The 23,964-nt window shown below is 37.6% G+C and overlaps 1 protein-coding gene across 2 annotated transcripts in view; it reads left to right on the plus strand.

The window, feature by feature from the left end:
* TPP2 (tripeptidyl peptidase ii) overlaps positions 1-23,964 on the plus strand; it is a 61,617-nt gene that overhangs the window by 12,982 nt on the left and 24,671 nt on the right. For both annotated transcript variants that reach the window (XR_016173925.1, XM_089158297.1), the window contains exons 10-28: positions 1,380-1,463; positions 1,606-1,793; positions 1,969-2,143; positions 2,246-2,367; positions 2,472-2,551; positions 4,558-4,616; positions 8,116-8,270; positions 8,839-9,017; positions 11,717-11,829; positions 11,895-12,065; positions 15,194-15,322; positions 15,463-15,560; positions 15,661-15,778; positions 17,607-17,686; positions 18,179-18,251; positions 23,249-23,334; positions 23,460-23,511; positions 23,585-23,719; positions 23,859-23,930. Coding sequence is in view for 1 of the 2 variants with exons in the window: in XM_089158297.1 (XP_089014423.1) it covers positions 1,380-1,463; positions 1,606-1,793; positions 1,969-2,143; positions 2,246-2,367; positions 2,472-2,551; positions 4,558-4,616; positions 8,116-8,270; positions 8,839-9,017; positions 11,717-11,829; positions 11,895-12,065; positions 15,194-15,322; positions 15,463-15,560; positions 15,661-15,778; positions 17,607-17,686; positions 18,179-18,251; positions 23,249-23,334; positions 23,460-23,511; positions 23,585-23,719; positions 23,859-23,930 (2,169 nt within the window). In the remaining variant the exon portion in view is untranslated. The remainder of the gene's footprint in view (positions 1-1,379; positions 1,464-1,605; positions 1,794-1,968; positions 2,144-2,245; positions 2,368-2,471; positions 2,552-4,557; positions 4,617-8,115; positions 8,271-8,838; positions 9,018-11,716; positions 11,830-11,894; positions 12,066-15,193; positions 15,323-15,462; positions 15,561-15,660; positions 15,779-17,606; positions 17,687-18,178; positions 18,252-23,248; positions 23,335-23,459; positions 23,512-23,584; positions 23,720-23,858; positions 23,931-23,964) is intronic.

Below are 23,964 nucleotides of genomic sequence, written 5' to 3' on the forward strand. Positions count from 1 at the left end.
TATAAAAATATGCGGGGCATTACAAGCTAGGGCTTGGGGGTGGGGGTCCTTATGCTTGTAAGAGATGATGTGGCTTGAGGAAATAAAATTTTGCAGAAAATTCAACAGCAACCTCAAGTCCCCTCTTGGTGAAGCCATGACTCCAACTCCTTGCACCTTGAACTCAAGTTTTATAAATCATCCAACTTCTGTCTTTTACAAGTTAAGAGGCTTTATTTATTGCCTTACATGTAAGGACTCAACATAAGAAGGTGAGTCAAACTTGGACTTTTACTAGACTTGAGATTCACATTCAAGCAAGGACTCTGTCATAACTCAACCTAGAATGATCTAATTACAAAATAAGAGTAGATCTAGACTCGTAAGAATGGACTGTAACTAATGGAATTCCTCATTAATTGGGATTTTCTGCTTAACTGGGAGTCTTCAATAACTTGTCCAAAACTAAACCAAATTCAAAAACAAGAGTAGATTTGGTATCCTGCTTGCATACTAGATCCAACAAAAGGAACCCTCTCTAATGAGGACTCCTGACTACACTAGGACTCTTTAATAACTTAACCAAGGACCAATGTAAATAACAAAATAAAAATAGACTTGGACTCCTAACAAAATTCTGATTTGGGATATAAATTGGGTTGGCTTAGGGGTACCCAAAATGCCCTTATGCTGGCCAAAATTTCTGGGTTGCTGGAAGTGCCGCAGGGTACTGGTACCTCCCTGGGCCTTCTTTGCTGGTAGTATTTGGCCATTCTGAGTTGTTTTAAAGATGCAGAATCACACTAATTGGTTCTAGATTCTGGTTTTCTGAAAATTTTAGGTTCTTTGGGGTTCTTCATTTCTGTTTCCCACTTTCCCGATTAAGTTGCTGTTGCCTGTTTGTCTAGTGGGATACAAATTTTATACCAACTTACTAGTCCTTTCATCTATGAGAATTGATCCCATATATCTAATGGGATTACGAGTCTCATTCTTAGTTGAGTTGGGATACCTTTGTCTGCTTTTGTCTCGCTGCTGCTGGGTGATAGTAAAGCCAGTGGCTTCTAGGAGTGCAGTGCATTAGGTTAAAACAATGAGTTTCGGCCTTTTAGGGTTGTTGTAGTTCATCAGGAGGTTGTGTCTGTTCTTCTTTACTTCCATTATGTTTATCATGGCCAACCCATCTTCTCTTGTTCTTTTACCTCTGGAGAGGGACTTCAAATTGTGGATCCCTAATTCTCTTTGACAGAAATACTCATATAGGGCTTCAAGAGTGTCAATTTTCCTTATTTGCAGGAGTGGTACTCCTATATTCACCTCCTTTTTTAACTGTTTTATCTACATGGTTTCACTTTTGTTTATAAATTGCTCTGACCAGGCCATTTCCTTTCTATTCACAGCACAAGTGTGATCTTATCAACATGAGCTATGGAGAGCCTACACTTTTGCCAGATTATGGGCGTTTTGTTGACCTTGTTAATGAAGTAATTTCTTTCAAACTTTATATCCTCTGTTTTCTGCTAAAATTGTGATTCTTTCCTTCCTTTTCCCTTTATTTCCTGTTTTAATGCTATTTTACTTTTAGTTAAAATTCCAATGACCTTGATTTATAGTTTTATCATTTAGGTGGTAAATAAACACCGCCTGATATTCATCAGCAGTGCTGGCAACAGTGGACCTGCATTGAGTACTGTAGGTGCACCTGGTGGCACCACTTCAAGCATAATTGGGGTTGGTGCATATGTGTCTCCTGCTATGGCTGCTGGAGCTCACTGTGTTGTTGAAGCCCCCTCTGAAGGACAAGAATACACTTGGTAAATTCCTTATATGATTTTTAATTTATTATTGAACAGCACTTTCCATTTTGGCAATGAGATGCATTCTCTTCTACAAGCCTCTGTCAGCTTCTTTTTCCTCTCATATATTTGAGCATTATCCATGAGTGGTTATGCATTTGAACCAAGTAATTCTTGGGAACATGTGGTGCAGGTCCAGTCGAGGTCCAACTGCTGATGGAGATCTTGGAGTATCTGTAAGTGCTCCTGGTGGGGCAGTTGCTCCCGTCCCTACGTGGACTCTTCAACGTCGCATGCTTATGAATGGCACTTCAATGTCATCTCCATCAGCCTGTGGGGGAGTTGCGTTACTTATCAGTGCAATGAAGGTTCTTGTTATGTGCAATCATTTGCCTTTTGCTTTTAGTCTCACCTCAATGGTAACAGTTAATTGCTCATAGGATTTTTTCACGTACATTATGTCTTTGCAGGCTGAAGATATTCCTGTAAGTCCATACACTGTGCGGAAGGCAATTGAAAACACAGCAGCTCCTGTAGGCAGTCTTCTGGAAGATAAATTATCTACTGGACAAGGGCTTATGCAAGTTGACAAGTAAGTTTTGCTAATTATGCATTAGTCCTGGTTCTTTGGCTGTGAGAATGTTCCTTTCCCAGTTGGCTGTCTCAAATAACTATTGGTATTTGTTTACCTGACAGAGCATATGAATATATTCAGAAATCTAAGAACTTTCCATGTATTTGGTATAAAATAAAGATTAATCAAGCTGGAAAATCAAGTAAGTTCTTACGGTCTGTATTTTTTTCTCTTTATTTTTGGTCTCTTGCTTCTAACTATACTTAAAGCCATGGATATTTGATTTCCATCTTAAGGTACTCATCTTTTTAATGTTTTTCTTCGTGAAAAGAAAACTTCTATTACATCATATATGATATTCCCATCCAATCCCTCCTAAAGCAGAAGTAAGCATCAATATCTAAAATAAAAGCTTGTGTGGGTCAAATATTGCTGGGGAGAGGGAATTGATGCGTGCTTTGCTTATATTGGATTTCTTGTTAGCCCTTTCCAGGATTTCTGGTGTCTTATCGTAGGAATCCTATAAAACTCTCTGATAAGCCCCTTATTTCACGAGTCTATACTCGTAAGAGATCCACAAGACACGCTGATCAACAGTCCAGCAAGGAAGGAAACGGCTGGAAGATTTGAAGAGTCCTATTACATTCAGATTGCCTTTGAAGAGTCATAGTACATTCAGATTGCTTTTTAGGATTAGACTTGAAGAGTCCTATTGCATTCAGATTTCCTTTAGGATTAGAATTGGGATAATTATGTTGATCAATACGGTAGGAAATAAATTGCTATTAATAGGGGGAAGGAAGAGTAGGTAGGATACGTTTTTGAGTTGTGAGAAAAGTAAGGGAGGGGGCAATTGCTCTCGGGTAGAATAGGTTCACCTACAGCTGTAGTGTGTTCTGTTCTGGAGATTATTTTGAGTATTGCTATTATCGTTGTGTGACAAATTGTCCATTGCTCTTCTGTTGAGATCGGGGCCTTATCACTCTCTATAGGTCTCCAAAGTAAAATATTTGTATGCCAATGAAGCTCACTTTGCCTATGTTGGATTTCTGTTCTGTCGGTTTATCTCCCAAGCCAACGATTTCCTTCTCCAAAATAGTGCGCGGTTCTATTCATGGACTAAATTTTGCAAAGTTTTGTTCTTCTCGAGCCTACTAAGACGAAACATGGTCCAAAACAAAATTGAGTTAGTTGATTGAATTTAGACAAAATTTTTGCATTTCGGTGAAATTTTGGAATTTTTGGTGAAATATCAAGAATTTCATGGGACCGTAATTTGTAAAATTGTAATTGTAATTTTAATATTTTCTTGTATATGCATGCTTAACTTTGTGAAAAATACATGATATAGTTTTGTCTGCGTTTACATACAATCGGGCATGTGCCAATGAATAAGACCAATTTATGTTAGGTTTTGGTAACAAAAAAGTTGCCATTGTATTTATTGGCCTCAAATTAGATTGTACACGAAAACTTAGACAAAATACCATCTAAACCAAGGTTTAAAGTATCGGTGTTGAGTATCATACCGGTCAGGTGATTTTAAGAGATGTATTGTCTCGTATCAAGTATATTATTGTATTGTATTGGCCGATATATTTTGGTGAAATCTAATACGTGCCCTTCAAGAAAGATAAGAGAAGATTTATTGATATGAATCATATTGGTTGTATCCAGTATGGATACGTTTCGACTAGTATTGCATTGTATTGTGGGATACTTTAAGCTTGCCCAAAATCCACCAAAACATGCAACCGATTGCTGAAACTTTGACCTGAAATTTGATATCTCAGCATCTTGATCTTGTTAAGAGTTGAGACACCAAGATGAGATCAAATTTCAAACTATGGTTCTATACTTCTATGTGATCCAAGTAAGAGGCAATGCATAAAAAGTATTCCAACCAAATTTTCTCCTCATGGAACCCTATTAAAAAGTTTTCCATAATCTTGACAGATAATTGTATATGGCATTGAGAGTAGGCTTGAAGTCGTTTATTATTTGAAAATTTTGAATCTATCTGAGCATAATTCTTCTCTGCTATCTTATCAAAGATGAAAGAAAGAAAAAAAGAGTTATACAATGCAATATGAAGCTCCTGTTTAAGGCCTCTAATATATCTTATAGCTTTGCAATTTTCAATTTGTCTTTAGAATGTTGAAAAATAATGTCACATGTGCCTGTTTCAACGTGTTTCATTGGTTGCAGAACCTGCTTCACGGGGCATATATTTACGGGAGGCTAGTGCTTGCCAACAAACTACTGAGGTGTGATTATCTGGATTTTTATGATTTTCTTTTCTTTGTAGATTAAAAAAAAAATTCATTAGCGAAGGAGAGAATTTCCTTTTTTCGGTTTGGTGGGGTGGAGGGGAGGAAACGACAAACAAAAGTACCAGCATGGGGCCCACAACAAGGAAGGCGAAATACCTAAGAAATTACAGCAGACAAAAATTAGAGAGTTGACATGCCTGGAGGAAGCCACAATAAGTAAAGGGTTGACCACAACTCTACAAATGGACCACATCTTAAAAGAAATAAGGAGCATGATTATGGATAATGTAACTTAAATGAGTGAAACTGACAAGGAGCATGATACAGATATCCATATTAGAGGCAATATTTTCTGATTTCTGGCAAAGGGTTGGTCCAAGAGTGGCTGCTTTTTAAAATAAGGAACAGAACTTATGTCATTCTGCTGGTAGACATGAAAAGAGCCCCTCGAGGGAGGAGAGGGGGGGGGGTTGAGGGACAACAGAGGGCATCTCAGAAAAATGGTGGGTTGGAGTCATGGAGAGTAGAAGGCTGGGTTAATGGGAGGATTAGACTAAGGAGACAAAGTTCTAGATGGGATGAAGAGATGGTTGGCAGCCCAATCCATATGAATGAGCTTGTTCCAAGCAGCTTAACCAGTTTTGTGACTCATAGTTACATTAATGTATTTTCTCTTCTTTTATATGCTTTGGTTCCTCTGGGTAAGTGTAGCTTCACTTTTATCTTCTTACTTTTTCCCTAAAAACTTGCTTAGGAGTTCGATGTTGGAGCATATCTACTCTATGTTATATGTAATTGATCAAGTCAACCATTCTGCTAGCACATTGATTGCAACAGGTTATGATGTTATTACTTAGTGATATTAGGGGTGGCTGCTTGATGCTAGGTTTGAATTGCTGATGTTTTTGTTATTACTTCCCTCTGATTAGTGTGGTACAATTGCTTGGACTTCTTATAGAGACAGAAAGTCCTTATGGAAGAGTAATTTTAACATATATCTTATCATATAGGAGACACATGATACTCCAAAAATATGCATGTAAAGGAATTGGTCAAGAAATGCTTAGGATACAGGCAAAATTCAGTTTTGAATAATGAAGTGTTAGGAATTTTCAACTTGGGGAAAAAGGTTTTGGTGTACGGATCCTTTTTTTTTTTTGGGGGGGGGGGGAGACCCTAGTTTGGTGCAAGTGCAACCATTACTAGCTTTTCATTAATCCGGTAATCTATTGCAGGAGGACCCCCCCCCCCCCCCCCCCCCCAAAAAAAAAAAAAAAAACCCCAAAAAATTGAATGCTCTACTGGGTTCTTAGCAGGTGTTCTAGAATTTCAAATCATGTTCCTCAGTTTCTAAGAGATGTATCAAGCATATTGTTAGATATCAACCCTTTAACATATCATGAATCAACACGATACAGTTGATACATTTTTTAGATATTATATGGATTTGGCAGCAAATTATAGGTACTGGTTTGTGTTAGCTAATACAGTAGGATTGCTATAGCCTTGCAGACCTCTCGTAATTAATGTCTACAGCAGTGTCTTGATTTTTGAGGTGTGTATGATTTTGGTTGATGGTTGATGATTGATGATATGTTAGACGATCAACATATCTAGTCCTTACAACTGAAAGATTCTAGAATTGTATTGAATTCTTATTCCAGCCACCATGGGTGAGAAATAATGGAATCAGAATAACAAGAGAGCTTTCAACAGAATTGCTGAACAGCCTGAACTACAAATCATGGTTCCAAGAAAAGCTAAAGAAAGTTGCTTTTGGTCCTGGATACAAAAGGCTAAAAGGAGCCCGTGGGGCTTTGATAGTTGAAGTAGTGGAAAGTGGTTTTCTGTGTTGGTCCTTTTCATCTTCTAGCTTGTGATTTGCGCTCCTACCCACCACCCCTCCCCCAGACAAGAAAGGGAAAAAAAAATAAAAGAAAAAGAAAAAGAAAGAACCCAACATTTCAAAGCCATTTTTGGTTTTAATTTTTTAGAGGCTTGTAACATGGGAACCTTCTTTCTCATTTACAGCTGAAGGGAATCCATAAGCTATCCCCCAGTTTATGATTGGACCCCAAAGATGGGAAACATGGAGGTTTTATGCCTGACTTTCACCTGGTGAAAACTGATGTCTATTGACAATAATGCTTATTATCTGGATACTGTGTACTAAAAGAACCTAGAAATGAACTGGTCAACTAATCAACTCGATTAAATTGAAAACTGATTAAAGCTAAATCAATTAAGTATAACTAAAAAGCTTGTGAAGCATAGGCTGCACACATTTTTAAGATACTTATATGAGAGTGCCACTTAACCTGGTCATATTTACTTCTGCCTCAGGCCCTCAATGCTGTAATGAGTTATAGACAGTGTTGTCAAAGCGTCTGCCTAGGCGGCAAAACAGTTTTTGAGCCGCTTTGTTTTGAACTACTTAATTGACGCGTTTTTTTTTGCCTAAGTACTACCGTTTGTCACATTGTGCGCCTTATTGCCGCCTAGACGCTAAAGCAGCCGATTTTTTTGACATTTTGTGCATAATATTTTTTTCTTAATTTTTTTTTTAAAATTTTTTTAAAATCAAAAGTTATTCTACAAAGCCGTATATAAATATAATAGATTAGTTATTTTGGAATTGAGGCCCAAATTGCAAAGGAACTCCAAGGCTTGAAGTGACATAGGACCTCTATAATAGAATGTGAAGCATGAGCCATACTCAACATTGAGAATCAATGAATAATTAAATGGACAATGACTTGAAAATTGGAATAATGAGATCTATTAATTTATCGTGTTGGCCTTGTTAGTACATAGTCATTGTTATGATGCTTGATGAGATGAATTTATGTTTGTGTTATTTTTTTGGATAATTTTTAATAATTATGATTCTTGAATGCTTTCTTTTTTGGATGAATGTGACTATTGAACGTTTGTTTAGCTTATTGTAGAAAGTAGTTGTATTAAAAGTAGTTCAAAAGTAATTGTATTGAAAAATTTTTACCCAACCGCTTTGGTCGCCTTATTGCCGCCTAGGTGCTACTTTGTCGCTTTATCGCATAGGCGGAGCCCCAATTGCTTTGGTCACCTTGCTGCCTTGACAACCTTGGTTATAGATTGGAAAAACCTTGGAGATGGATGGAACTGCTATGCCAAATTGAACAAAATCCATCCAGTTGTACTTCGTCATTCGAAACTGAAGTAGCCGGAGAAATTGCAGGAGTATAATCTAGTATTCCCTTTCTACTATGATTTTTAACCTTTTCTAGGTGGTTCATGGATTTTTCGTAGTTTCACCTGCCCTGATGAGTCCTTTGTGTCTATTGGATACTGTATCAATAATTCCTTCTTTCTTTTCCGTAATTAGTTTGTATTTGGAAATGGAAGAAGCAAATTTTAGCATTCCGATTTGTACCTTCAAGGTTATGAAGCATCAGAAATCTTTGTATCTACCTTCTAATGTCTTTCATTAATTTGATAAATTTCTACTTAACAGTGGAGTGTGGAAGTTGAACCAAAGTTCCATGAAGATGCAAGTAACTTGGAACAATTGTATCCTTTCGAGGAATGTATTCAGTTATGTACCAGCGAAAATGCAGTTGTCAAGGCACCTGATTATCTTCTCCTTACACATAACGGGCGTAGCTTCAAGTTAGTTTGCATATCTTTGTCTCATCTTGTAACTTTTTCTTTTCTTGGTTCCATTTATAGGATATGAGAAAAAATAATTCATTTAGGTTGATCCTTGTGCTTGTGCTAGCAGTCTAGCATATCTTTTCAGTGATTGTAAATTAATTGCTTGAAGTTTCTGTGCAAAGCATTTAAACAAATTTTGTGTTTTCTGGGGAAAGAGTATGGTTGCATCACTCTAAAAAACCATGTGAATCCACTGTAATGTCATTTTTTACAACTCTTAATGGCTCATGATAATCCTGTGCAAGCATGAAAGCAACCTTGTTGCTTCAATTTGATCCATTTTGCTGAAGAAACCAATTTCCTCCTGATATGCCTCTTGATAAATGCTCATTCCTTTCCTTCATGTTTAGTTATTTTCATGATTTTACCTATGCTTCGAAATAACTATGATGGTTATGCTTATTTCATTTATCCATCTTTTCATTTTTCCTATACTGAGATGGCTATAATTGTTAATAATTAAATATCTTTTATCTTCCACTGTTAACTGTATCGTTGCTTTGTTTTGTTTCTTATTGTCCAGTGTAGTTGTGGATCCCACCAAACTCAGTGATGGTTTACACTATTATGAGCTCTATGGAATAGATTGCAAGGCTCCTTGGCGTGGTCCTCTTTTCAGGGTGCCGATTACTGTAACAAAACCTATGGTTTTAAAACAGTCACATCCACTGACCTCATTTTCAGGGATGCAGTTTTTACCAGGTGTAATTTCCATACTTTTCCATGATGTGGATGATTGAATTCTTATCACTATTTTCAACCCAAATAATATAGCAAACTGTCTCAACATTTATAGGTTACAAGGTGCTCTAGGTTAATAAAATCCTTTCGTAACTGGTTATATTATCTCCCTTGTTGATGGTTGTATTGCCACAAAATTGTTCCTAGGAATTATTTTTGCTATGCGCTTTTTTCTTTCTGGGTCAACATGTTTATAGTCATTTTGTCATCTTTTGATGTTGTTAACATTGTATAGGTTAAGCTCTTATTGTTCTTGAGACTCCATCCCCAACCTCCAGCTGCAAGTCTTCAGAAGTTACAGTTGCCACCTCAACAAACATTCCTTGTTCTTTGTTTCATTTTAATTGAAATTTGTATCAAAGTGAAGTTTCGCATGGTTCATCTTATTTCACTTTATTGCTTCTGTTTTCCTGGTTATTTCCTCTAAAGTAATTTCAGGCGTCTCAATTTATTGTTCCTATTTGCTCCGCAGCTTTTCTCTACCTTTTTCTTTTGATGCAGGTGCAACCTCCTGTTTTGTCTCTGTTTGTTATCCACTATTCATATCCTCATTTTCTTTCTGACATCCAATTGGGGAAATCATACATTTATTTTTGTGCACAGTTGCTTCCTTTTCCCATTATGTTCCATTGGGAATCAAGGAGAAGACTTGATTTCCCTTTCCCCTAGGAAACCCACACCAGACTATTCTTTATGATATACGTGCTCCCACCTTGTGACAATTGGATTTTTAGAATTGGTCGCATGCTTGTCACCAATCTCCATTTGCCTGAAACTGCAGTCTGCGGGTCCCTATGCAAAAGCTTCAGATTCATTTCCAAGATGAACTAAATACTAATCATCTTTCAATTTGTGCACATGGTGAGTCCTTCTACAAGGTGTGCAACGTCTAAAGATAAAAGAAGTCTGGCATTTCTCCACCTGCAAGGGCTTAGTCATTATACACCTGGCTCATATGTCTTGCTGAGTTAGTACTGGAGTAACTGGACCAATAGGGATCTGTTGAGCACCACGTCAAGACCTTACTAGTGCTTTTAGTAGATTCCCTAAACCAGCCTGTGAAAATCATACCCGTGTCTCAAACATCTGTTTTCATCTTCTGCCAATTCCTTTCTATATGTGTTGGTGGAATGTTTTCCTGTCTGTCTGTGGTGCCGTTTGGGCAAATTTGCTCTCTTTGGTTTTATAGAATCCGTTAATTTGTTCTTCCTCATTGGTTTGAACTCTCATTTCAGTACTGTTGTTTCCTCTCATAGATCTATCTGCCTTTCTGTCTTTGATAATTAGATAATCAGTTTTATGGGTTGGGAGTTAAGATGTTCATATTGATTAGCTTTGTCTAGCAGAGATGAGGATGTGAAGATGGATGGGTGTAAAAAACAAGGAGAGATAAAGTTCATAATTTAAACATAAGAGCAGACTTGGGAGTTACACAGGTCAATGACAAAGTCAAACTCAAAAAGAGTTGTTTAAGGTGATAATGTAATATTCAATAGAGGCGCAGGGAATATCCCATGAAGAGTGATACCATTTTGATTGAACAAGATGAAAGAGATGGGGGGCAGACCTTGGTGCCTAGGTGGTATGATCATATTCAATGGAGGTGTAGGATCTCCTAGTAAGGAGTGATATTATTTTGATTGAAAAAGGTAAAAAGAGATGGTGGCAAACTGAAATTGCCATAGAAGGGGTGAGGAAAGACATGCATATTCTCGATCTTGTACTAAGTTTGACCTTGGATGGAGCCTATTGGAGGGCAAGGAATCTATGTTGCAGACCTTATTTAGTTGAGATTCTCTTGACATATTGAGCTGTGCCTTTTTCATTTGTCATCTCTTTCCTCATCCTCCTTGTTTTTGGGTCAAATTTACTTGGTTTGAATCCATGTAGATGACCTCATTGAGTTCGGATTACAGGGCTTTTCCCCCTTCTTTTTGGGGTTCTTCTGTTCTTGTTTTGGTGGATCAGAAACTAGTTGGTTGTTTTCTTACTTGGACTAAGATCAGTAACTGTTGAACGTTTTGTGAAAATAGTAGCATCTTCAGCATTACTGTGTCATCCATTCTCCTTTTTCATTAGACATTATTTGTTCCTGAATTTCCTTCTTTTTTTTTTTGATTTGGGGGGGGGGGGGATTCTTGACTAAATTCCCTTGTAAGATTGGAGAAAAATGATTAATAAGATCTGTTGTCTGGTATTATATTGTTTGTGGACTTACTTTGTGAGTGAATACACTTATTCTAATTAAGCTTGTATCTCTTGGTATGGCAGTTTCTGTTGGATATTTTCTCCTTTAACGGCTTGAGCTTCATAGATTTTTCTGGCTGAATTTTCTTTTTCCTTAAAATGAAAATTTTGTGTATGGCTTTGCTTTCAAAACAAAAGACCTAATACCTTAAGATTTCTTGGTAATTGATAATCAGTCAAGTAGCATTGTCCTGTTGATTTAAGCTGTCTCTGAAACAACTGCTTGCTCAGGTAATTCTTTTTAGTGGTCTGTCTGTACATATTTTCTGTTAGATCAATAACAATGTTTATATGGACCCGTATATGCTGCGAGCTAGTAGCATTAATTACAACTGGGGATAACATGTTAGGGGTTTACTTTTCTGAGTTTGTTGTTTATGGTGTTTCTTTTTCTCCTTTTTATAAATGAAAAGGTCACATTGAAAGGAGGTTTGTTGAAGTACCTCTTGGGGCTACTTGGGCTGAAGCAACCATGCGAACATCAGGGTTTGATACGGCTAGAAGATTTTTTATTGATGCTGTTCAGGTAAAAGATACAGCAGAAGCCTACATCACTTTTTCCTGCCATGGCTTGACATTCTTCTTGTGCAGATTTGCCCGTTGAGGCGGCCTGTTAAATGGGAGAATGTTGTGATGTTTTCATCTCCTTCTGCCAAAAGTTTTTCCTTTGCTGTGCAAGGCGGACAGACAATGGAGTTAGCAATTGCTCAATTTTGGTCAAGTGGCATTGGGAGTCATGAAACCACTATAGTTGATTTTGAGGTACTCATTCTAACTTAGTTGATTTCTATAAAGTTGTTTTTTTTATTTATTATTTTTATATTTTTGTTTGTCTTCTTTTTTAGGTTGGTGAAATTTATTAATTGCTGAGTATAGTTTTGGTTATTTTCATTCATGTAGGTGACTGGTCTGTCTCTTCTTGATGGGTGTCATGGCCTTATAGTACTTGTCTCCCATTTTTATTACACGGAAGTGAGGAGGTCATAAACTTGAATCAGGTTTTATATAAATGGGTGGTGTGTTAAATTCATTTCAACCCTAGGGTCTTCAGACTTAATTGAGGGTTTCAATTTTAGTCATTGGATTTGCATGTTCCAGGTGTCACCTTGTCCTGCTGCACTGCCATGCAGAGCAGAGAGATGCGCACAGCAGGGGACTTTTATCCCCACAATAGGGTCAGCCATACAATTAAACATCTGTCCTAGGATACATGCTTCAGTAACCTCCCAATTGTCATTACTTTTAGAGGCTGGTTTAGTCAGGTGGACTAGCTGTCCACGTCCAGTGTAAGAACCATGGTAGAAGATCTCGCTCTCGAGGGTGATCTTGCCTCCTTGAAAAACCGAGATCTTGACCATCTCGGCGAGATCTCGGTCGAGATATACAATTTTTTAGTGTCGACTCGGTGGCCCATCTTGGTAGATTTTAGGGTCCCAATTGGGTTGAAACTTGGTAGTTAGCTTATTTAAGGCCTTTTGAACACATTGGTGGCCTTGGATTTGTCAGAAAACAATCCTATGTATGATTTTTTAGTCTACCCATAGTGTGAAATCGAAATGTTGTAGAATTAGGGAATGCAATGTTATACAACATATAATATGGAACCTTTAAGGCATATAGATGAAAAGCAAGGGTATCAAATGCATCAAGCAACCTTAATGTTATCAAAATTCTATCCATATGAGTATCACAATCTCAATTTTCAAGAATAGAATAATAAAATTATACAGCCATTAAAAAGTTCTGTATGAGTCATTAAATCATAAGTTTATAAGACAAGTAAATAATGATTGATCTTCCTTCGGTGTTGTGGATGTGCTGAGAGTAGTTGCAAATGAAAATTCAGCCGAAATCCATAAAAAAAAAAAAAAAAATTGAGAGTTCTAGTGAGATTCAGGGCGAGATATGGCGAGATCTCGAGCGAGATATCCCAACTCTTTGCTCTCGACCTCCATCTCATCTCGCCCATATGAAAAAGCGAGAGATCTCGCCGAGATCTCCCACCATGGTAAGAACTGCTTTTACAATAGCCCTTCATTGAGGAAAGTTAGAGGAACCCTCTGACTTATTTTCAGTTAAAAATGATGGGAGGATGAGAAGACAATTTCAGTCATAGTATTCTTATTAGGTGGAGTTTCTCCTAATAGATATCAGCAAAATTAATCCAGAAAATAGTTGTCAAGCAGATCTGCAAAAGAGTCGAAAAGGTAGATCAGGTTAGATCCTTAGGGGCTTAGACCAGCAGAGCTTGCTTCTAAACAGAGAACAATCTGAACCCAAAATAACAGCAGAAGTTGCTCAACAGGGAATAACCTGAGCCTGTACAGCAGCAGAACTTGCTTCTGAACCGAAAACAACTGAACTCCTAAACAGAGAATACCTGAGCCAAAATAGCAGGAATTTATTTCATAAATTCTGCCCCGAAAAAGAGAACTGAGAATTTTCAGAAAAAAGGAAAGAAAGAAAAACAGAGAAACCTCTCTCCAATCCCAGAGCTATCTTCAAAAGGCAGCTTCTGTCCCAAAGAAAAACAGGAAGGGAAAAAAAAAAGTTCTCCAACAGAAGGAGGCACCTGGCGGCAACAAAAGAACACCTCTGGTTCCAACTTCGAATCAGAAAAGATCAAGAGTTTATATTTTTGGGACAGAAGCTGTCTTCAAATGTAGAGACCTACTTCATGAAGTTTAGTTCATACTTCAGTTCATGAACTAGTCTTCAGAAAATTAGAAACATAGCAAAAGGGTGCTGCTCCCTTCATCCAAAAGCTTTTAAGTTTTTTCAAAATCTGTTGTAGAAGCTTCTTTTAATAACAGCACGAATAAGTTGAAAAGAGAGCTGAGTGACATCTGATTGTGTGATTCTAATAGCTCTGCTCTGATACTATGTAATTTGTAAATATGAAATAGAGAAGAGAAAAGAGAGAAGAAGGGATGATAGTGAGCTCGATTTGTCTTGGAGCTTCACACTGAAACTTGTGAAGTCTCCAGTCCCAACAGCTTTATTTATAGGTACAAGGAAAACAGCTTGAATAAAGGACTAGAAGTCCAATTCCAACGGTCTAGGGGTTCCTATTCTATTTGGATAAGGAATCCTATTTTATCTCAACAAGCCCATTCTACCCTTTTTCTAAATATACTCCAGCTTGAGGGGGAATGCTGGAAGTATTAATTAAGTAGATCACAACACTGTTTATGTGAACACTGTCCATGAGTACTGTTCACGTGAATAGTTATTCGTGAACAGTAATTTCCTTATTTATGGTAAATTTCCTTTTCCCATTTTCAGTAGTTTCTAATCTTGTGTTCCTACCTTTTGGGAAGTTTTCTACCACTGCTTTGGGCCACACTTTTACATAAATATGAATTATGAGAGGGAGGGAAACTAATGAGCGTCTCTTGCAGAGCCTCTCTCTCTACTTTTTTCCTCTTCTTTTTCCTTCTCTGTGGTCATCTCTGGTTTGCTAGTTGCCTAGTTCTACTTCGTCCATTTTGTTTTGACTTTATGGTCCAGAGCTGAGAAGGGTTCTGCTATGGTGGGCTTTCACCTGAAAGGACTGAAACGCCCTGCAGTACTGACTGTACAGTTGCTATTCTATTTGCAACTTATACGTGTTGTTTTTATTTTTAATCACAACTTTCCTGTTATATTCATTTGTTCGTTAACATTCCTGCATGGTGCATTCTGTTTAGTGTAACTCATTTATTTGTTTGGATATGACATGCTTCCATATTCGGTTTTCTTGGCACCCGATAAATGTATAACGTATGTGAATATCCCCTACCCTTCCCCATCTCCTATCCACCAAAAAGTAGTTCCTAAATGAAGTTCAGGAGGAACAATTGCTGAGGGTTTGTGTAGAGAAACCTTGACTTCTTGTTAAAATTTCTTAGGTTGAGTTTCATGGGATAAGCATCAATAAGGAGTCAATCATCTTTCATGGAAGTGAAGCACCCATCAGAATCGATGCCAGAGCTTTACTATCATCAGAGAAACTTGCTCCTGCTGCCATCATGGATAAGGTAGAGTGTATTATAATTCCTCAAAGAAAATTTTGTTTATTTATACTGGGTGCCAGTAATTTGGTGTGTGTGTATGTATAATTGTGAGTGTGTGTGTGTGTATATATTGTTCTGAATTTCTTTTTAGGGGTTTTTTGCAGATAAGAGTTCCATATAGGCCTGTTGATGCTAAACTTAGTGCTCTCTCTAGCCGTGACAAATTGCCTTCTGGCAAGCAGATCCTTGCACTGACTTTAACGTAGGTTTTAGTGCTTCTCTTGTGTTGAATCCATGCTCCAATTTGTTGGATTTCATCTTCTGTCTTGCTTTATTCCATTTGTATCATCTTGGTTCTGCAGTTACAAGATCAAACTGGAAGACAGCGCTGCAATAAAGCCTCAAGTTCCACTTCTTAACAATCGTGTGTATGATACAAAATTTGAGTCCCAGTTTTATATGATTTCTGATTCTAACAAGGTAACAGTCAACCCTATAGATTGATTAACGTTATTCATGCAAAAAAATTTAACCCTTTATTGCAAGTGATTTTCTGTTTATGATCTATTACTCAATTTGTATGTCAATTCTTTTTATTGTTTTTCTGTCTGGTTAAGTTGGAAGATGGTCAAGGAAAAAAGGAAAAAAAAAATCTAATGTTGTTTCGTGGGAAAAATGTTCATTTAGAATTTATCAAATGATGGTGCAACAACTGTTATGCCAGTCCTGGCTACTGGCCAGCATTATTGCCATGTGGTGCTCCTGTGGGGTTTCCATGGGTAAAATTTCTTTCCAAATGATTTATTTTCTTAAAATGAGAAACTTTCTTCCCAGCTGAAGTCTTCGACATAGCAACAATGATGGTAAAAAAAGGGTTAGATATTTTGGGCAGGGGACAAAATTGTAGTTTTCGAAATACACAAATAATTTAAAGCAAGATGAGGCCTATGTCTGTGTTGGACAACAAAATTTGGAAATTGACTGGTTAAAGGGACCCATCCAACAGGTTGAATCCAACTCTTGATCCACCATGTGGCTTAAGAATATTTAGTATGTTGGTGCACCTTTTGTCTTGTGATTTCCTGTCCCCAAGAAATGGTGAACAGATAATTGTATTGTTGTAATGGGTGGTTATCAGATTTGAATATTTGCTCTCTAAGGGCGGACATTGACTGTTGTAAAGGCACGTTTTATTTTGACTCTGTAAGACCGTAGATCAACCCATGAAGTTCAACATATTTTATTCCATCATCATAGAAGACATATGGAAAATATATTTTTTGACACCGAAAAATAAATAATCCATTTTGCGGAAAGAAATTTCAACATTGTGAGTTCATAGATCGACCCATGATGTTCAACATATATTATTTCCATACCCATCTGACAACTTTCTAACATGCATTTTGAAAACAAAATATAGTTTGGAGAAGAACGGTTACCTTTGAGATGAAACATTCCAAGATCTGGCTGAAATGCCACTGGATCCATGCAATGCATGCGTTTGCCAGCAAGGACCACACAAGAACACGCGGAAGATGATGAAGGTTGACTCCAAGAGGTCAAAATTTAGGGTTAGAATGAGGGATTTCATTTAGACTAGAAGGGTGACTTACTGAGGAAAGGGATGGATGGTTATGATTTAAGGGAATACTTTCCCCAGACAGAGTGGAGTTTCCGTGCAGCATTCATGTGGCTTAACTGATAACTAGAATGCTCTGGTAAAGGTTTTATAATGTAGACTATGTGGTCATGACTCATGACTCGTGTATACTGAGACAGGTCCAATTACCGTTGCAGATGGAGAAGACCCTTTAGAGATGGAACTTAGGAGGTTAGGATTATTTGTCACAGAATCTGTTATGAAACTAAATTTTGGTGTACAGTGATGTGCTGTAAGATATAAATAGTCTGACAACTGGAGGTAAGCTACCCCCTATATGCCCAAACAAATGCACTTGTGGATGCTTAAGTTTGGCCACTGAAAGTTGTTTTTTTCCTGCATTAAACCCATAAGTAAAGTTGGCCCTTCCCTTTTTGCAGAACCTGCAGTAGTAAATACATTTGTATTTTTTTTTTCAAATAAAGATTGAAGTGCTGAATATGGGACAGTTCGTATATTACATGGACTGTATATATCTATGGTTGTTTGCTTTTTATAGTGAAATTTTTTTTATTGGTTCTGTTTTCTATATTCTCTTGGATTATCTGACTTTGCATGGTTTGTATTATTTCTTTTCCCCTTTAGATCTAGATGGCTTATTTCTTCTTTTCCTCTCTCTCTTTTTTTTTCTCCTTTCAACAATAGCGTGTTTATTCTATGGGAGATGTCTACCCAAATTCCGTAAGACTTCCCAAGGGTGAATACACTCTACAGCTCTTTTTAAGGTATGGATTTTTTGCTATGGAGGACTAGTTATCTCTGTTCTCCATTTTTGGTTAGATTAAGATTGTATATTTGGTGATTTGATGCATTATAACTTATTTAGGTACAAAATGCTTTACCCTATCAAATTGTTTAATAATAAAAAATGTCTGAAATATTATGAATATTTATGAATTTTTTTTTGGGGGTGGTAAGTGGTCCCTTTGAATAGTGAATGTTAATTGTGCATATTGAAGCACACTCTTGTTGTTTGCCTCTGTTAATTCCATGTGCGATCAGAGAAGGTAAACAAGAAGAAACCACCTAACACAGCTCAAGAGACCTGCCTATAGGGTTATCTTATCTGGATTCTATCCAGCTGGTGTGATCTGAAACTGAGTAAACTTTGTTTCAGAATTTGGTGAACAAACCAAGGAATAGTGTTTGATGTCAGCCGCATGGCCTTATCTTTCATTTCACTTTGAAGTTCCTTACAGTACTTATTTATTTTACAGGCATGATGACATACAGTGTTTGGAGAAAATGAAGCAGTTAGTCTTATTTATTGAGAGGAACTTGGAAGAAAAGGTAGTATACTAGTCTCTCTCTTTCCCTCTCTCTCTCTCTTACATGGGTGATTGCAACTGCAAAAGGGAGGAAGTTGTATCGACAAAGCCTCAAAAGAGGCCATCAGACAGTGTCAAAACAAAAGCAAAAGAAATTGAGAGGCTCAAGGTGTACCTTGGACCCACCAAAAGAAAAAAGTGAAGCACAGAACTCCAGTCAAATACATTGCCAATGCAATATGGTCTCAGTATTCAACTTTATGGGGAACTAATTTAGGATGCTTCTTGATAGGAGGTGCAATTGTCCATACTACTTACCAATCCTATGATATTGTTTGCATTGCTTTGAACAACAGTATAATTAAGCTTGTTGCCCTCGTGTTTTTTTTTTGTTTTTTTTTTTTTTTTTTTTTTGGGGGGGGGGGGGGGGGGAGTTGTTTAGGGGTGGGTAAGATGAAACGTGAAACCCTCCCAGGTGGTATATGTTGAATTCAGAGGTTAATAGAGAAGTCAACACCATCTCCAATTAGAGTGAAATTTCAAGAATCAGTCACCGATATATAGAATACGAGTCCTTCAAAGTGTAGGATTTATCTATCAGGCAGATTGAAAGTAATTAAGAAAATTGAATTTTGAAATGGAAAGCCAGGAGATAGGATACCTCTTTGATAATTCCAATCTGGAATACTGGGAATCGGATATGACTGGAAGTCTCAACTGGCCTATAAAAGTTATGTATTTTATTGGGCCCAAGGTCTATTTTTTATTTCTGATTTGAGTTGTTGGTTAGAGTCCTGATCTGCTTATGAGTCCTTGTTGGATTCCTTCTTAACTAGGAGACTTAAGTTTGCAAGTCTCTGATAAGCCCCTTATAACTCACGTCTACAAAAGGAAGAATAAGAAGGGAAGCAGGGGATCAGCACCAGCAGAGAGAAGGGGGACAAGTGGCAGGGAACTAATGGGCAACACCCATAACTGAATCAGGGCCATGCAGAGGAGCTCCCAAGTGGCAATGAAAGATTGGTTAGCAGTGAGAGTTTGTTAGAGAGGTGTGAGGAATAAGAGAAGGCACGCGAGGAGTGAATGGGGAGGGGAGAGAAGAGAAGGGGGGCAAGCGGAGCTTGCTAGGAGAGGGCGACCTCTCAGGTATAGTCTTTGGGATGTGGGATATGTATTGTGCTTATCCTCTAGTTTAGTTATTGTTCTTCTAATTCCAAGAACTGAATCTCATCGAATAGAAATCAGAATTGTATCTATTGGTCAGGATTGTCAGAGTTAATTGAATGAACTGAGTCATATTTGGTTGCTGTTTTTACTATTCTATGATGTTGAATGATAGTAGCTATTGCTTCCATTAATGCTTGGGTGAGACTCAGGGTGAATGCGAGTGGGTTCTATCAGTCTCTCTTTTAGTTTAGGAGTTCTTAATTAGTCCTCATCTAGTTGCTTAATTAGAGTCTTAGTGGTGAGGGAATTTTAGTCCAAACTGAATTCCTTTGTTGAGTCCTAATAGTTTTTTATTTTCTTCACCTATCTTAAATTTCATTCTTGTAAGAGGCTATAAATATAGCCCCACTCAGCTGTAACACATTAGACTTGATTGATTGAATGAGTTGAGATTTGTTTTGTAAGGAAGATTTGGAGTTGTGGGTTCCAAGGAGGAATCCCTTGCTGTGATTATTTTCTGCAAAATTCAGACTTCTCCCCCTTTCTTCAAGCCTACTGCAGCCTTGGATCTTCAAGTCTTATGCAGTTTCAAGTCTCCATCCCAGCTACAAGAAGTAAGCACAACCCCAGCCTCCTTCCCTACCCTTTTCCTGCTTTCCCAACCCTTTTGCAACCCTTCCCCTCCCTCCCTCTTGCGTGCAGCACCCTCCCCACCCCCAAACCCTAATTCACTTCATTCCCAGCCCCTACCCCATCGCAAGCCTTCTCCCTTCCCCCTCGAACCCTACGTCAGTAATATCTCCCCTCCTTAGACCCTTCCCTCCTATCCCCATGACTCATTCTTTCTGTCTTCTCTTTCTTCTTGAGGCAGCCTAGAAACCTATAAAATTCTAAAAACCCTGAACCCTAATTTAGGTTTTCCATTCACCACCCCTCATCCCAATCCCATTCTATCCTAGGATTGTCATCCCCTTCCCCTACCCTACACTCAACCCTAACCCGAACCCTAACTCCACCCTGGAACTAGAAATCATAACACCCTTGTTGAGGAATGATTCTGCAATTAAAAAAGTCTGTTAAAACAGAATTGTTTCTTCAATTTTCAGACCCAAAACAGCCTGCCCAAACCCTAGAAATCCTTCCCAGTCATTCCTCACTTAACCCTGAACCTCCTAACCCTAGATTCAAGGTTTGAAAGTCAAAACCATTACCATGGGACATAATTGACTGTATACAGCTGCTGTCCATTAAAATTTGATTGAAATCAAACCTACACAGGAAAAAATTTTGTTGTTAGAAAATAAACTTTAATCAACCAAAATAGTGCAATAACAAGAAGAACTAAGAAGAAGAGAAAGGAAGAAGAGAAGATAAGAAAGAAAGAAGAAGAATTGATAGGAATCACATAAACCTGCGATTCTAGTTTTAAACTCCTAGAATTGCAGCGTCTCTTATTTATAGATATCAATAGTTTAGATTACAACTTGAGAAGCAGGTCATCTTGCCCTCTATAAAAGGAAATAAAGAGTACAACTCATGGACTCATGAATCTGTCCAAAATAGAAAGTATAGAAAAAGCAAAATTCTTAAAATAGAAACTAACATAAAATAGAATCTATGCTTTCTAGAAATTACCAAAACTTGTGTAGCAAGATTCCTACACTAGAAATAGAAAGTAGAGTTGTATATTTAAAAAGGAAACAAGGAACAATGGTATAATACTGTTCACATGAACAGTAAAACAGCCCAAAACTTGCATATACTTCAACAAAATTAAATCCTAATTTACTGCTGCTGCTTTGAAGACAATCCTGAAAACTGCCCCTTGACCTGGGATTACATCATTTATTTTATTGCTTTGAATTTTTAAATTATTAATTGTTTACAAGGTCAAGCGCAAGTCACTAGTCTCAAGCTATTCACCCCCTTCTAGGTTGACTCTCAATGTTGTGATGGACAAATTGATTGTCACTCCCTTTGTGTCCCCGTTTAACCAATTATGAGATATGTTTACCAAGGGGTGGTTTGCTCCTTGTTTTTGTTCTAACTGTAACTAGATGAGCATGTGTTTTTTGCATGCTATAGCTTGAGGGGGGAGTATTAAAGTTCTAGCGGTAACACTAGGGGCAAGTATGTCCTTGTGTTGTGTTATGTGCTATTAGGTTAGATCATTTTATTCCCTTATTTGATTGTGTATTTCTGATGTTAATTACTCAGGGGAGGAATGGGCCTTGTATGATGGATTAAATCAATAAAAGAATATTGTCTGGGATTAGGAACAACACAACCTAATCACTGGCTCTCTATTTAGGCTTGCGACAACTCTTCTTCCTCATTTCTTCTTCTTAAGTTTTCTCTTCTTTCTCAGTCCTTGAGCTGGTTATAGGTCTTGGATTCTAACAAACTAAGTAGAACAAAGTTGGAATACCTAGTTGTAACTTTGGTGAGAGGAGGTTGCACAAAGCAATTATTTTAGGTACCTTGGCTCATTCATTAATAAATAATGTAATATAGTAGATGATGTTTCCCAAAGAATTAAAAAAGGATGGTTGAAGTGGAGAGGTGCATCTAGGGTCTTGTGTAATGACATATTTGTATAAAGCTCAAAAGCATATTCTATAGGACCATTGTACAGCCTGCCATGATGCATCGTGTAGAGTGTTGGCTTGTTAAGGAGTATCATATACATAAACTCAGAGTGTAGCAGAAATGAAGATGCTGAGAGGGATGAGTGGCAATACTAGGAAAGATCATATTAGAGCTGGTCTAGGAGTAGCTCTGAATGACAAGCTATGAAAGAATCGAACGAGGTGGTGCAGCTGCATTCAATAGAGGCTTAAAAATGCCCCTCTACAAGAAAGTAACTTAATCTAGGTTGAAGGTATTAGAACTAGGGGCAGACCTAAGATAACTTTTGGAGAAGTGGTGAAAAAGGACATGCAGATGTTAGGCCTTGTATCTAGTATGGCCTCAAATAGAGCTGATTGGAAGGCAAGGATCCATTAGATAACTCCATTTAGTTGGGATAAGGCTTGTTGTTGTTGTTGACTAAGAGTAAAAAGAAATCAAATAAAACATTTAGTTGACTCTATTTGGTCTAATTCCAAAGGAAAGAAAAAATACAAGCTACCTGAGTTACTTAGACATGATCACATGGTACCAGATCTAGGTATAACCATGGAGCCTCAAACTGAGACAGACTAACCATTCCCCTTCAGACTGGAGTGCATATATTGTCGTTGTGAAGTCCATTGGGGCAGTCAGATGGGCAGACCGAAAAATGAAACCTAGTTTTGTGAATTGGCTATCTTTTCCAGTTTTCTACTGAAAAATTACTGGATCTTATTCACAGGATAAACTTCTCTTTCTAAGTGTGCATATTACATTTGGTTGGAAGACCTGTTTAGTCTTTTAACTGGTACAAGATATTCATAATGGGGCTGTAATCGTTGGTTCATCTTATTGTATGGTGGACTCAAATGATTGGTAATGTTTGTCTTCATACAAATAGTATTTGGAGCTGGAAACTTAGTTTGTTGCCTAGGTTTGTCTCTTTAGCTATTTTCTTACACCAAGATTAAATCCAACCCCAAGGAGATATAAATATAAGGATGTAAGAGTTGAGATTTAAGTTCAGAGTTTCTTTTGTTCTGTTGACACCTTAGCTCAAACATGCACCACCAGCTTGTGATGATCAATAATTCTCTCATAGGTTCTTCTTATACGGAAGTTCTGTGACACTTATTGCTGTGATGATGAATTTCTAGTTAAAAATGCCAAGACTTTGTATTTTAGGGCAGCCAAAATAAGAATGTCATAGGTGATAACTAAGCTTTCTTTTTATGATTCCAGGAGTTCATCCGTCTCAGTTTTTTTTCTCAACCAGATGGGCCTGTGATGGGAAATGGCAGCTTTAGCTCCTCAGTGTTGGTCCCTGGGTATGTAAAACTTTGTACTCTATTTGATCCATTTCTTTGGTCAGTGTTCTTTGTACTCTAATGTCTTTCGTAAGTTCCATGTGCCATATATTTCATATCTCGATATCTTGTGCTGCTTACCACAGATCTGTAGAAGCATTTTATGTGGGCCCACCAGCTAAAGACAAACTTCCAAAGGTATTCCATTTTAATGAGCATTTAAAATTTTTGTACTGCATACCTTGTTTAAACATATCAAAATGTTGTGCAGAACTGTCCGGCAGGATCTGTGTTGCTTGGGAAAATTTCTTATGGAAAGCTGTCTCTCGAAGTAAAAGAAGATGCAGGAAATCCCAAGCACCAACCAGTATCTTACCAGATCTCCTATGTAGTACCTCCAAATAAGGTTGGTATATTTATGGTTTCACCTTTTGGCTTTCTACGTACTATTACTGTTCTATACATCATCACCTAAGGCATATTTAGTACTAAAACTTCTGGGGACCTTATGATTAATCTATTCCATTTATTTCTTGTGGCTGTAGGTTGATGAGGAAAAGGGAAAGAATTCTTCTTCAGCCAGCACTAAAAGTGTGTCTGAGCGTTTGGAAGAAGAGGTATTTGGTTTGCTACTTAATGATTTATGAAAGT

The sequence above is a fragment of the Hakea prostrata genome, chromosome 6 (genome assembly GCF_041222555.1).
Source record: "Hakea prostrata isolate BN-2017 chromosome 6, UWA_Hpros_2, whole genome shotgun sequence".
NCBI lineage: Eukaryota > Viridiplantae > Streptophyta > Magnoliopsida > Proteales > Proteaceae > Hakea > Hakea prostrata.